General features: G+C 41.8%; 1 protein-coding gene across 2 annotated transcripts in view; it reads left to right on the top strand.

Moving 5' to 3' along the window:
* Adcy2 (adenylate cyclase 2) overlaps nucleotides 1–14,496 on the top strand; it is a 379,558-nt gene that overhangs the window by 260,408 nt on the left and 104,654 nt on the right. For both annotated transcript variants that reach the window (XR_001780768.2, NM_153534.2), the window contains exons 5-10: nucleotides 497–645; nucleotides 4,458–4,569; nucleotides 6,988–7,115; nucleotides 8,797–8,955; nucleotides 9,854–9,986; nucleotides 11,225–11,401. Coding sequence is in view for 1 of the 2 variants with exons in the window: in NM_153534.2 (NP_705762.2) it covers nucleotides 497–645; nucleotides 4,458–4,569; nucleotides 6,988–7,115; nucleotides 8,797–8,955; nucleotides 9,854–9,986; nucleotides 11,225–11,401 (858 nt within the window). In the remaining variant the exon portion in view is untranslated. The remainder of the gene's footprint in view (nucleotides 1–496; nucleotides 646–4,457; nucleotides 4,570–6,987; nucleotides 7,116–8,796; nucleotides 8,956–9,853; nucleotides 9,987–11,224; nucleotides 11,402–14,496) is intronic.

The following is a 14,496-nucleotide window of genomic DNA, read 5'->3' as shown; positions in this document are numbered from 1 at the left end:
TGAAGTAGTTTATAGTCACTGGAGGATAGTGGGTGTTTATCATAGAGGAAATGAAATATTGGAAAATATTTAACTTCCTTTTTTAGGGAGCTTGGAGTATCACCTGCCTTCCCCAGGTGCAATAAAGCTCACGCTTTCTCATGCACGTGAACGGGAAGGTGAAATGAATGTTTTTTTTTTTTTAATCTCACATTGTCTGTTGGTATTTTGGATTTTTAATATGATTCCTGCTTTCCTATTTCAGAATCAAAGTAGACGAGTAATATCCTTGGGGAAATAACTATACCTGCTTTTGTTACCCAGGTGAAGAACTTTTATTTAGAACTCAATAAATAAAGATGTTATACCATGGCCTGACCTTAGGAAACTTTGGGGTTTGTTTTGTTTTGTTTTGTTTTGTTTTGTTTTGTTTTGTTTGTCTTCAGAGCAGCACCTAATCAGATGGCCCTTTCCGTATCCATTTGAAACATGTCGACCTTTCCTTCCCTCCTTGCAGGAACGACTTCTGCTTTCCCTGCTGCCTGCTCACATTGCCATGGAAATGAAGGCTGAAATCATTCAAAGGCTACAGGGACCCAAAGCAGGACAGATGGAAAACACGAACAACTTCCACAACCTGTATGTCAAGCGACACACCAACGTGAGGTATGGTGCCCCGTGCGGGCCCACAGCACTGGATTCAGTGGCCTTTTCCTGGGGAGTCACATCCTACGATAACTTCCCATCCATTGATGGTAGAGTGTGGCTCGCATCGCTTACCATTCTGATACCTCTCGGGACCTTCATATTAAAATAATGTACTTAGCTCATTGAGTTGAGTTTGTGGGCTTGCCATCTGTGGCCAATAGGAACAGAGAAAAGGAAGTGGATTGTGGGGTCTTTTGTCTGAGAACCCCCAAAGTCATACTGCAGTGTAGTTAGAACGAGTGGCCCTGAGCTTTTGCGATATAGTGGCCAACCCTTCCAGATGGGTTTCCTGGAAGCAGGAGCTGGGTGAAGCCAGTGCATTCCCGGGAGGAGGCTGAGATACTTTGTTACAGGGTCTGACCAAGCAGAGACAAAGGCCATGGGGCGTGGGGTGCTTATTTTTGTATTTCTCATGACAGTAACTGCTTTGTCAAGACAGACGTAGGAATCCTTCAGGGAGTCATTCCTAGAATTATAGTGCTCAGAAGCCAGCAAGCTAGCACTGTGGGAGTCTAGCCAAGAAGAAAGATGTGTGAAGCCTCTATCACCCCTGAATACAGAAGGGGAACTATAAGGCCCTTCACTTTGGGCTGGATAGGAGACTTGTTCCCCTAAGCCACCACATAGCTGGTATTCCTTTCAAGTCCGACCTGCTCCAAGTACTTCTTTCAGGAGTTTGCTCTCTCATCCATTCACTGTGTTGATGAAAGGCTTTTTTGTTCATATTGGCAGTCCCCATAATCCTCTGCACATATACCTAGCTGCATTTGTTATTCTTTAGTTTGTCGGGGAAGGTTCTTGAAACTTTTTCAGAATGCCCAGGACCACAGATACATTTAATTGAACATCTGCTAGAAGTGGGCCCTAGCCTATTCCCCAAATCTTGGCTCTCAACTGCAGTCTGTTGAACATCTGTTAGAACTGGGCCCTAGTCTGTTCTCCAAATCTGGGCTCTCATCACAGGCTACTGTCTCCTGGGCCAGCTGTTTTAAATAAAAAATTTGCAACTCAGAGATGAAACACGCACTTTACAGAAACTTAGATCCATGGCTCATTTGTCATCAGATCTTACAAAAAGGTGCACAGAGCCAGTAATGCAAACATACACACGGTTATGTGAGCAATAAGAAACCCATCCCACCGAATGAGAACTAAAGAAGAAATCTTGGATGGGTGATGACGAAAACTAAGCCTATTTGAATGGCACACTAATGTTATGGCACATTAAGCAATAAAATTATTTAAAAGCCCTGTTTGCCTTTGGCTGTGTAAGCATCTCATCTATAAGGTTAAAAAAAACAAGACAATTCATTTCTGGTATCTGGGAGAGGGCTGTTCCAGTGATTCTTCCTCCCAGCCTTTCCTTGTACAAACTGCTACAGTCCCCTCCCATCGCAGGAGCTAATTTCAAGCTACTTATTGGGTAATCAAAGCCTGTAAAGGAAAAAGTGGTTCACTTAAGTAGTCCTTGAACATATTGTCCTTGGACAACTTGGCAACTGTAAGCAGTTAATGAAACCCTTATAGAACCTTCATTGGCTGTCAGTTTCTGTATAGCAGGTCACCCCCAAATTTAGTGGTCTAACATAGACATAAGCATCTCACATGTCCATAGGCTAGAAGTTTGAATGCTTATTCAGATGTTTAGGGCTTTGGCTATGTCATGGAACTACAGGCCAAGCATCGTTTATAGCTGCCGGAGGATCTGCTTTCTATCCTGCCCTCCTTGGATGGGTCACATGGTTTATTAACTAGAGGCCTCAACTCTCCTAGTCCTCACAATCAGCAGCCTGACCTGATATCCTCTCAACATGGCATCTCAGTTCGGCCAATACAAGGAATCCGTTTGCTGGGTATCTAGGCAAAGCCAGAAAAATTAACTGTTACCTCCTGGTTCTGCTTTGACCTCCACTAGACACAGAGTTTATTTCCCACTAATAATACTTACTAGCACTAATAAAAATAATAATAATTTTTCAGTGTGATGACAGCAACTATTGGTTGCCTTCTGACTCTTGATTGCCTTTCTCCAGATCTTCCCTGGCAGTTCTTAAACATTCAGAGACACAACATTTGAAAAATGAAGGCAAAATAAAAACAAATGTATTATTGCTTAATCTGATGTATCATTTGTCTGAAACCATGTCCTTCCTGCACAGTTCAGGACCTAGAGGGTTTTTCTATACTCTGGTTAGTGTTTCTTGTCCTCGGGTTGCCACCTTTGGAAATAACCCCCAAAGAGCCACCAACTTGATTCAAACTGAGGTCTCCTCTGACCCCTCCTCTCCCCATCTCTGTGGTATTCTTCTGCATATTTGTTGCACTGGCCAGCCAGGTGTCCAGGCCCCACTAACCATGTGCTCCCCCTACTCAGAGAACACCTCTGTCTTCATCTTGCTACAATCTTGATACTTTCTTTTCTTGACTGAGTTTATCTTCTCCTATAAATGAGTACTGTTGTCACTCCTGTGGCTCCTTTGTGCCTCTTCGCTCTCTGGGACTTCATTATCTTTGTGACACATGGAACTCTACACAGCATCCTGTGCTGATTCACCTGATGGATGACTTAAGGCAGCAGTAAAACCTGACAAAGCTGAAGTGGTCTCCTTCCTGTGCAAGCTCATGATCTGTGTGAGTCTGGATTCCCAAACACAGCTCACTCAGGAACTACTCTTCAGCTTCAATGTATCTCCCTGAAAGCTCCCTGCCAGCGTCTAATTAGCCACAATGTGGTTGACTTTCCTTCAGTGCAGGACCATGTCTCTCCATTGCTTCCCGGCTCAAACTTAACTTTATAGTAGTGATACATTCCCCAATTCCTGTGAGGCTTTAGAGACACATGATTGCTTTACATGATTTCACACATTGATCACAACCTCTGCTTACTCTTTCCACTTCTCTACTGTAAAATAAACTCCAATCCAGTTTATGACACATCATCCCACCTGAAGTCTGAGCAGGTAGCAAACTATGCAGGATCATGTGATTGCCATCCCCTTTGAGAAAAGAGGATTGTTGCTTTGTTTTCTCTTTCTTTCTTTCTTTCTTTCTTTCTTTCTTTCTTTCTTTCTTTCTTTCTTTCTTTCTTCCTTCCTTCCTTCCTTCCTTCCTTCCCTTCTTTCTTTTTCTCTTCCTTTCTTTCCTCTTTCTTTCTTTCTTTCTTTCTTTCTTTCTTTCTTTCTTTCTTTCTTTCTTCCTTCCTTCCTTCCTTCCTTCCTTCCTTCCTTCCTTCCTTCCTTTCTTTCTTTCTTCCTTTCTTTCTTTCTTTCTTTCTTTCTTTCTTTCTTTCTTTCTTTCTTTCTTTCTTTCTTTCTTTCTTTCTTTTTTGAGCTGGTGCACACAGGATTAGGCCTTATCATCTGCTCCTTTTACGGCTGCTTCTACTGTAGAAGCTTATACAACGTGAGCCACATGACAGTTCAGGTCAGGGCTTTCCACTGACCACCTGAGTTGCAGGAGTGTTGAGGCAGCTGTGCAGTGCCCGGAAGTATGGAGGAAAGACAAGAGTAAAGACCCAGAGTTGGGTCAGAATGATGCAGCAGTTTGTGTCTCCCCACTAACTCCTCAGCTTCCCTTAAAATGACCACTTGAGAAATATTTCAATTATGATTTAATGAAAGGTTTCTGTATTTCCTGTCCAGGAAATTGTATGTTTCTTCTAAAAATATCACATACAAAGCATTTACACTGTTCTAATAGGAAATTGCCAAGACTTGTCTTTACAACATAATATAGACTTTTAAATTATCCTACCCTACCTGTTTCCACAGCATATTATATGCTGACATTGTTGGCTTCACCCGCCTTGCAAGCGATTGCTCCCCTGGTGAACTGGTCCACATGCTGAATGAACTCTTTGGGAAGTTTGATCAAATTGCAAAGGTGGGTATCACAGCACTCCTTCCACTGAGAAGATAAATAAATGCCCAGCTTATTTTCCTTCTTTCAAGAATGTTTGCAAAAACCTGTTAGTTTTATTTGCTGTAGCTAGGAAGGACAGTGCCCTAACATGTAAGCACTTCAAGTTTTCATCTATTTGTAACAGTTTTACATTTAATTTACAATTATGTATAATTCTACACTCAGAATGGTGAGATTCTCTTTGTGATGCTGTCCACCTTGCGCTCTCCGGGGGGAGGGGGGTTCCTTTCTAGGCATCTCAATGTGAAGGTTTAATCATCCTGTCTTCGTACATTTAAGTAGGGTTCTGGAAGGAACCCTGAGGTATGAGTGTGCCGTTTGTACAAGCCCTTTATTTACTATTGCCTCAGTTTTATCTTATAGCTTTCTGCCACTTCAACAGACATATCAGCTGGGTGTCATCCTCTGTATGCTTATATATGGGAAATTTCACAAAGACATGAACTCAAGATATCTAAGATGACACTAGATTCTACTTAGAGAACTTCTAGAATTTCTGGCAGAATATGGATAGAAAAACATTTTTGTCAACCTTTTCCTTTTCATTAAATACTGCCTTTCAGCCTAATTTTGTTTTGAATGGCTCCCTAACACCCTTCACTATAGCTATGAATATTAGTTACTTATGCAGAGAAGAGCTGCTCTGCATGGATTACTTCATTTGTAAACAATTGCCAGTGTCTTAGAAAGAAATTTCGTCTGCAGACGAGATGATGGTTCTTTGTGGGCCCATCCCTCTAGTGTGTTGTCTTTTTCTGTATATAAGCTCCCACTGAGAAAGGAGGTTAAAATTTTAGTGAGAGAATGGCTCTACCTCTGTCTTTACCTCTTAGGACCTACATTTCTCCTTTCTATGAGGATCAGTCATATTGGAATAGGACCTGTCCTCTTCCAGTGGAACTTCATTGTAACTCATTGTATGTTCAGTAATTCTGTTGCCTAGACAAGTGACAGAAACGGGCAACAGGAAGGATGCCTACAGAAGACTCTAGAATGAACACTTTCCCCATTCAGAATAGAGGGACATTGTGATTTCCTGTAAGATTCTCTGACTGCATCTCAGTCCAGCCCAGCAGATGGAGCCTAGCTGTCCATGGTCAGAGAGGCTATCCGTTTTAGATAACAGCTCATGATACAGTTAAATAACATTAACCAAGCATCAGAAGCAAGCAGTCAGCCCAGCCCACAGAGTGAATCACATCACTTAAGCCAAGCATATCAAGGTCATAGCCAGCCATTGTTTCTAACCTCTGACCTAAAATATTCACTTAAGAAGTGTACAAGGAGGATGATTAATGATTAGTTTGCTCCTTTCTTATTTGTGACACTACACTGGCATAATTAAATACATCATCAATAGTGATATAAATAAGCATGAACACATATCCTACCTATTTCCTGACCTATTAGTCAGGAAAAGACATGTGCCGAAACATTCAACAAACTACGTACATGCTTACAAAGATGTCATGTGTTATTCTCAGAGGAAATAATTCGTGTTTAGAAAACCTTGAGTTTTGTCATGTTTTACTAAAGGGCTCCTTAAATGGTTTAAAAGGAATGTAGTATTGATGCATATGAATGAGATAACCTAAATACTATAATGTAAATTATAATTAATGTAAATATAATGTAAACAAGCAAAATGAGTTGGTCAAACTTTGTTTCCTTTTTTATTTTTTAAGATTAGTTTTGTATTGTATATACATGTGTGACTCTGTATGGATAAGACGCCGGTCAGATCTCCCAAAGCTGGAGACACAGAGGATTGTGAGGGACCAGATGCAAGTGCTGGGAACTGAACCTGGTGTCTCTGCAAGAGCATACTAGCTCTTAACCATTGACCGTTTATCCAGCCCTAAGTTGAGCAAACTTTGTATTAGACATAGGCAGTGTGTGTGTGTGTGTGTGTGTGTGTGTGTGTGTGTGTAAGGAGGAGTCTGCTGTCAGTTAAAATAAAGGAGAAAAGCCCAAACACAGTAGAGAACACTATAATACTCTAACACATATTAAGTCTCACTGTCTGATTCTGGTCTGAACAATTCCAGTCTTCTTAGAATGTTCGTTTGTCCTTCTCCACGAGTGTTTAGAGAAGTTGAGCCTACAGAGAACAATCTTTCTCTGCTCTTAGGGGAGACCCATTCCAAAGCAATTTCTGTATGCCCCACATCTTCCCCTTCACCGTGACTTGTGCTGCTTTGAAAATGGGAATGTGGGAAGGGGTGGCGAGTTCTCTCTGGGCAGTGGGGAAAGCCCAGGTTCTGACTCCCTCTCTCCATGTGCCCTGTCCATGGGAGCAGAGTCAACAATGGATGCTGCTGCACAGATCCAAATCGTTGTAGCTCAATGCAAATGAGGTCTTCTGATTTCTTTCTCCAGGAGAATGAGTGCATGAGAATTAAAATTTTAGGAGACTGCTATTACTGTGTTTCCGGGCTCCCGATATCTCTCCCTAACCATGCCAAGAACTGTGTGAAAATGGGACTGGATATGTGCGAAGCCATAAAGTAAGTTGTACCACTCAGAAATTCTATTTGAGTGCAGAACAATTTTGAGTTGTAATTCTCACCTGCTGCTATTTCTATTTTCTGTGTACTGGCGCTTACTGTACATTTAAGGGTAAATATGAGGAAATGGATGTATTGAGAGTGCCGCAGTCCAGAGAAAGACTGACAGAGGCATTTAGGGTCATAGTTATCATCCAAGAATTTCAGTGCAACTGAGATAATAATTTGTTTCAAAGGTGATTAAAACAAGTTCCACTCATTGGCTCTGCATTCTGTGATATGTTACCTGTTGATCTCAGGCGTGATTGATGAGGTGATTAAAAATAGTTTGCTTTCTTAAGCCCCCAGTAATGGGTGACAGACTGGGGATCTCTCATACATTCTGGGAAATCTTTGTTCTCTTGTCTCTTACATGAAGGGACAGCATTTGTACTCCTATTATTGGAGCATAAGATGAGTCAGGAAGTCTAGTGAAGGGATACCGTTTCAGGGAAGCCATTTCTTCTTACATCAGTAGCACATTTTTCTGGAAATTGTAACATCGTCCAATGCCATCATTATGCACACTCTGGGCCATTGTGAGATGATAATAGTTTTCTTTACTGTGATGTAACAGACCATTGTCTGTCCTTTGTAATGAGATGCTATTGATCTGTGCTTCTTCTCCATTTTCCCTTGAGCAGTTGTCTCCAAGTGCTAGGATTATCCTCCTAAACCCTTGTTTTGTAACAATACCTTGAATGGTGAATGATTTAAGTCAACATTGCCCGATGTTTCTATCTCTGCTTTAGTGAAATTCTTCATTGACCTCTGATAATGGTTATCAGTACTCATGAAATATGAGATACAATTTTAAATTACATTCATTTTCATAATATATTACATATAATTACAGCTCTTAAAATTATTTTTCTTATTAAGTAGTGTGTTCAACTGATAAGATTTTTTAAATTAAAATAGTACAACCTTTACAAATCATTTCATATCAGAAGATAACACCAAAAAAAACATTATATGATAGCAAGACGTACATTCAAAGCATCACTGTGACACTGAAAAGAATTTTCAAGTGAAAGAGATATCAATATTTGGTATTCAAAACGATAGACAAAAGATGATTCCAGCCTCATATTATGGTATAAAAACAAAAACCCTGTAGGAGGTTTAAGAATATTTTATTTTTTATTAAATTTCAACTGATAAGATTTAACCCCTTATGATTATTTGTTTAAATCCATATTCAGGCTGAAGTTATTAAGTTCCCAAATAAGTTCATAATATGTTTATCAATGACATACCCCTTAGAAAGCACTAGAATTGCAAATGGTATTTGGAATGAGGTCTGATACTGCAATGGCATTGATGTCTAAAGGTTTTGAATTGAACACATAGCAAGAGCTCACACACCTGGATCTGTTCTTGATACATGTTACTTAGAAATATAAAAGCCGTAGCCAAATGTTTTGTTACTCCTGACAACACTAGGCTGACTCTGGATGTTTGGGTGGACTTCTGGGGTGGCTGAGGAGAATCCCTTCCTCTTGTCCCCTGCCATGGGAGGGTCCATGGAGGCATTGCCAAAAGTCTGATGTGATCTGGATAATAAAACACAGGGAATTTGGCCATGAAGCAAAGGAATAAAAGGACATTCCTGAACTGCAATCACTTCACTTCTCTTTAGGAAAGTGAGGGATGCTACTGGGGTCGATATCAACATGCGCGTGGGAGTGCATTCTGGGAACGTTCTCTGTGGTGTGATTGGTCTCCAGAAGTGGCAGTATGACGTGTGGTCTCATGATGTTACTTTGGCCAACCACATGGAAGCTGGAGGAGTCCCTGGGTAAGACAAATATTGAATTTCTCTCTTCAAGGTGGTGGCTTAATTAGGCATGCCAGGTGAACAAGGTAATAAAGAGTTGCTGGGTTTTACATGACTACTCTTACCTGTGTTGAAATTGTGATACCTGTGTGACCTCTTATGAAAATCACAGGGGGGAGAGGGAGGGAGGGAGGGAGGGAGGGAGGGAGAAAGGAAGGAAGGAAGGAAGGAAGGAAGGAAGGAAGGAAGGAAGGAAGGAAGGAAGGAAGGAAGGAAGGAAGGGAATATTTTTGAGGGGTTCAGGGCCCCAATTCTATAAGCCTTTTAGCCTCTATGAATATCACATAGTCAATTCTAAACCCTTATTTATTTGCAAATTTACCAATATTGATCTGAATTACCATTGAATGATTCAGTACAGGCATGGCATCACTCCAGCAGTGGAGCATCTACAAGCAGTAGTGTAAGTATCATAAGCAGCCATAGAGTCCACTTGTGCTTAGTAATTAGTCATGTGACTCTCACATGTGTGAGCTGTAATTCAGAGAAGCCTAGGAGTGTGCATTGGGAAGGAAATCCATTCTTTCATACAGTTGAGGCCCTTGTGCTAACAGACCCCAAATGTGGATTTTGACAGATATTCTCACAGGAAAATTCAGTGTGATCCAACATTTTCTGATGAAGTTCACCAAACTCCCTGTCTGCACAAAGAATCTGAAGGTATTAGGCACTCGTGACCTCCAGATGCTGTCCTTCAAAGCAGTGGCAAAGTAGTCTATAAATCTCCACTGAAGTCAATATTTCTAAGGACACACTGGCTTTCCTTCACTTGGAAGAGAAATTATTCCCCAAATCATAAAGAAATAGAATACCTTTCTTTACAATTATCCCTTTATATGTTTAAATCTTTCAATTTCAGACGTGTTCACATTTCCTCAGTCACTCTGGAGCACTTGAATGGGGCTTATAAAGTGGAGGAAGGAGACGGTGAGATAAGAGACCCATATTTAAAGCAGCATTTGGTGAAAACCTACTTTGTAATCAACCCCAAGGTCAGTACCACTCTGCAGTGTTTGTAATTAGCTCGTGATTTCCATGATTGGGAAGGAAGAGCAGAAGTATTGTTACAGGTAGTGCTTTTAGCCAGGAATTGGTATATTTCTCTGCTACTCTTCACCTTAAACTACTTTAAGTGCATTCAATGGCTTGATTGTAGAAAACACTTTGCAATGATAAATTCAAATATTTATTCAGAAAATATTTTAAAAGTATCTCCTGTCTGTATGCTGGGGACGGAAGGAGGGGATGAAGGATGATGGTTAGGGTTATTGTAGAGATATGTCTATATTAGTGTGTGGGGTTTTTGTATAATACTGCATGTGAAAGGCTCTTGGTGTGTATAGCCTTGAAATCTGTGAGTTGAGAAGAAATATGAAGCCATCAAAACATAATAATCTAATGAGATGAACTAAGATAACTGAAAAAAAAGAGAGGAGTTTTTCTATGATTAACAAGCAAACCTCACAGTCCATTGTCAATCCATTTGTGAAAATATAGATACATACAGATCTGCTTCCCTTGTGTTCCAGAGAGCCCATCACCTGGGAGATGTACAGACAGGACAGCATGGCCTCTTCTTGTATGCACACTGCCTGTTTGATGAAATCAAGGGACTCTGAGCTTTCAGTGTTGTAAACTTCTCTCAGATTCCTGACAAACTGGTATTAACATCATTTTCAGTGTAAGACCCTGAAGCTCCAGGCAGTTGCATAACTGTCCAAGTGGCACTACTAGTAAATAGTACAGAACACAGCAAGATGGGCTTTCGAGCCACGTCAGCCAAGATCACAAAATCAAGATCAATTCATAAACATTTGTCTGTAATAGCTTCCCTGAAGCCTGGTTCACCTTTAGGGACATACTTCTGATTAGCTTCACGGTTGACCTAGAGGTACATGGGTGATGGGTATCGTGAGTAGCGAGCAGATGGTACGAGTCATGTATTCAGGCCAAGAACACCAAAAAACAGGTGTGTGAGGCCACCTAGCATGATCAACACAGACAAACCTAGTTACAAAACCATCAACACAAACCAAAGAAGATCCTAAGTTCTGCCAAAGTGTTTACTTTATGCATTGTTATCCATTAAATATCAAGTGCATGTGAGTTTTTCTATCTAGAAAAAAATAAAAAAACAATTCACTTGGCCAAATGAGATTGGAGTAGGACCAGGGAAGGGATGACTAGGGTTAGAGTGTGCCTAATGTGATGCTCTGCTTCTCCTCCCAAGGGAGAAAGACGGAGTCCTCAGCATCTCTTCAGACCTCGACACACTCTGGATGGAGCCAAGATGAGAGCATCTGTCCGCATGACCCGGTACTTGGAGTCCTGGGGAGCAGCCAAGCCATTTGCACATCTGCACCACAGAGATAGCATGACCACAGAGAATGGGAAGATTAGCACCACGGTATGCTTGCCTTGGAGCCATGGGCATGGTGGGAGGACTGGGAGCTCCTGCCCCAGCCACGAACCAGCCATTTCCAGCCAAAATCATGCTTGTCAGCAATGATGGTGACCTCTGAATCCATGGGTGACAAAATGAATTAACCAAACTCTTCTTTCTCTTATGAAAAGTGTATGATACCTTGAGCATCTAATGAAAGCAGTTGTGAATCCATGATATCCTGCTCATGGGCATTATCAAGACTATTCAAGACCTAGGTGTGCAGGCTCTACAACAATCTGCCTGACCCTTTGCTGTGTTTCCCTGTTCTGGTTCCAATCAGAAATGCCAAAGCTTCTCACAGTGGGGACTCTTGCAATATGATACAGAGAAGAATATAGAAGATTGATCCAGAGGAAGCAGGAAGGGTGAACACAGTTGAATCACTAACATAATCCTAAAAGCATGCCTCAGTCTCGAAGTAGAGTCCAGTTTCATGTGTAATGGCAGGAAAAAGTTGAGATAAGATGCAATGTTTTATGGTTCTCATTGGCTAAGAAAGAGCATGGCAGGCTGGCAGATAAAGTCAGCTTTCCATCTTCCCTCTTCTCCATGCCTCAGACTTAACAAGAGATCCTTAAGTCCTGCAAGTGGGGGCCATGCATCCTTGAGATTATCACATAATTACATCATTTCCCCTTCCTGCCTGTACCTGCCTGTCTTAGTCAGGGTTTCTATTCCTGAACAAGCATCATGACCAAGAAGCAAGTTGGGGAGGAAAGGGTTTATTCAGCTTACACTTTACACACTGCTGATCATCACCAAAGGAAGTCAGGTCAGAAAACAGAAGCTGATGCAGAAACCATGGAGGGACGTCCTTACTGGCTTGCTTCCTCTGGCTTGCTCAGCCTGCTCTCTTATAGAACCCAAGACTACCAGCCCAGAGATGGTCCCATCCACAAGGGGCCTTTCCCCCTTGATCACTAATTGAGAAAATGCCTTACAGCTGGATCTCATGGAGGCTCCTTTCTCTGTGAAAACACCAGCTTGTGTCCAGTTGACATAAAACTAGCCAGTACACTGCCACCCCCCCCCCAACATAGCCCTCCTTCTGTCTTTCGAATTCACCAACTCTTTTTTTTCATTAATTGCTGTTACATACCTTACTTAAAAATAGTTGTAAACCAAGAGAAGATTGTGAGTGGTCAGTCAACAGAAGACAGTGTTGACTGGAGTTTATATTCTAATGGTGAGGGAGATCACAGTGGAATAAGATCAATGAATAGCGCTATCTCAGGTTCAATAAGCACTGTGAAGAAGGTAAATTTAGGTGTATCAAGGAGTGAAATGGTGTCTGTCCTAATGGGGTGTAGGGATGAACCTCTCAGGTGAAGGTCAAAAGTGAAGCTCCTGAGGGGAGCTGGCAGGAGCACGGGTCAAGTCCCTCAATGGAAATGAGAACTGCAGAGATTCTGAGAGAGAGAGAGAGAGAGAGAGAGAGAGAGAGAGAGAGAGAGAGAGAGAGAGAGAGAGAGAGAGAGAAATATCCTCATCTTCCACACAAGGGTGCAGCAGCAGGCACTGTGAGATGCATACTCTGGGTCTACTTGGAAAGGGGAGCAGATGAGACTTGGTGGCAAAATGGATCCATGCCAGCAGCAGGTCTCACAGCTGGAGAATGAGGACAGATTGAGGTGATAAATGTAAGGAGCAGTCAGGTTACTTAAAATAGAAAAAAAATCATAATCTTTCTAATAAGCACCATGCCTTCTTCATATCTCAATCCAACAAGGAAGGGCATGGGTGATTGTGCAAGCCTGAGGCATGTGAGAGAGGTTGACGCTGGAGATGCTACTGTGGAAGCTGAAGCTCAGCGTGAAACCATCGGGAGAGGGGGATCCATGCTGGGGTCATTGAGCACTCGGGGGCACTTAGAAAAGGCACCCCCAGGCTCTAGTGTCCAGTTGCCAATTATAATCAATATTCCTAGTTTAAAAATAAAACATGAAGCATAAGTTTGTTTGAACATACTGTTCAAGCTTTTACTTTAATTCCACAACAAGTATACAAAAGCATCCCTGTGGTTTTTATTTGTTCAATTGATTGGTTTTTAACTCTCTGGCTGTTATTAGGCATCGAGCTATCTCTACTGTCATTCCCAGCCCATGTCTCCATTCCAATCTTTCTGGAACCTCCTGTGCTCATATGACATTTTCTCTTCCTGTCCTTTGTCTCCAGAGTCCAAGTAAACCCATTTAATCCTTGGTGCCATTTCTTACAGCCTGGTTTGCCAATCAGTCCTTGGACAGATATTGACAGATACTTTTATGTTTTAAACACTGTCAAACATTTGTGTGATAACTGAGATTCATTTCCACTTGATTGTGAATTTCTGACAAATCTAATGAAGTCTTCTGCAAGCCACCATTTGAAGCTAAAATTGAGCATTTTAAGATTGTAAACTTTTAAAAAACCAAATTATGTTGCTACTCCCAGCATCTCAATAGCCAATGTTTATGGATTACACCAACACTTTTATTAACAATTGTATTTGTTTACATTTCAAATGTTGTCTCCCTTCCCAGTCTTCTCTCTGCAAATCCCCCATCCCATCCCCCACCCTCTTTGCCTCTAAGAGGGTGCTTCCCAACCCACCCACTTCCACCTTACTGCTCTAGCATTCCCTTATGCTGGGGCATTGAGCCTCCACAGGACCAAGGGCCTCCCTCCCACTGATGTCAGATAAGGCCATCCTCTGCTACATATGTATCACATGGCTGCCTACATGTATACTCCTTGGTTGGTTTAGTCTCAGGGAGCTTCCAGTGGTCCAGTTAGTTGATATTGTTCTTCCTATGGAGTTGCAATCCCCTTCAGCTCCTTCAATCCTTCCCCTAGCTCTTCCATTAGGGTCCCCAGGCTCAGTGCGATGGTTGGCTGTGAGTATCTGCATTTGAATTGGTCAGGTGCTGGTAGAACCTCTCAGGGAACAGCCATATCAATCTGTGTCAGCAAACACTTCTTGGCATCAGCGATAGTGTGGGGGTTTGATGTTTGCAGATGGAATGGATCCCTAGGTGGGGCAATCACTGTTGGCCTTTCCTTCAGTCTCTTTTTCC

Source organism: Mus musculus, chromosome 13 (genome assembly GCF_000001635.26).
Source record: "Mus musculus strain C57BL/6J chromosome 13, GRCm38.p6 C57BL/6J".
Lineage (NCBI taxonomy): Eukaryota > Metazoa > Chordata > Mammalia > Rodentia > Muridae > Mus > Mus musculus.
The sequence above is the reverse complement of the archived record's forward strand: the minus strand, read 5'-3'. Positions and strand labels throughout refer to the sequence as shown.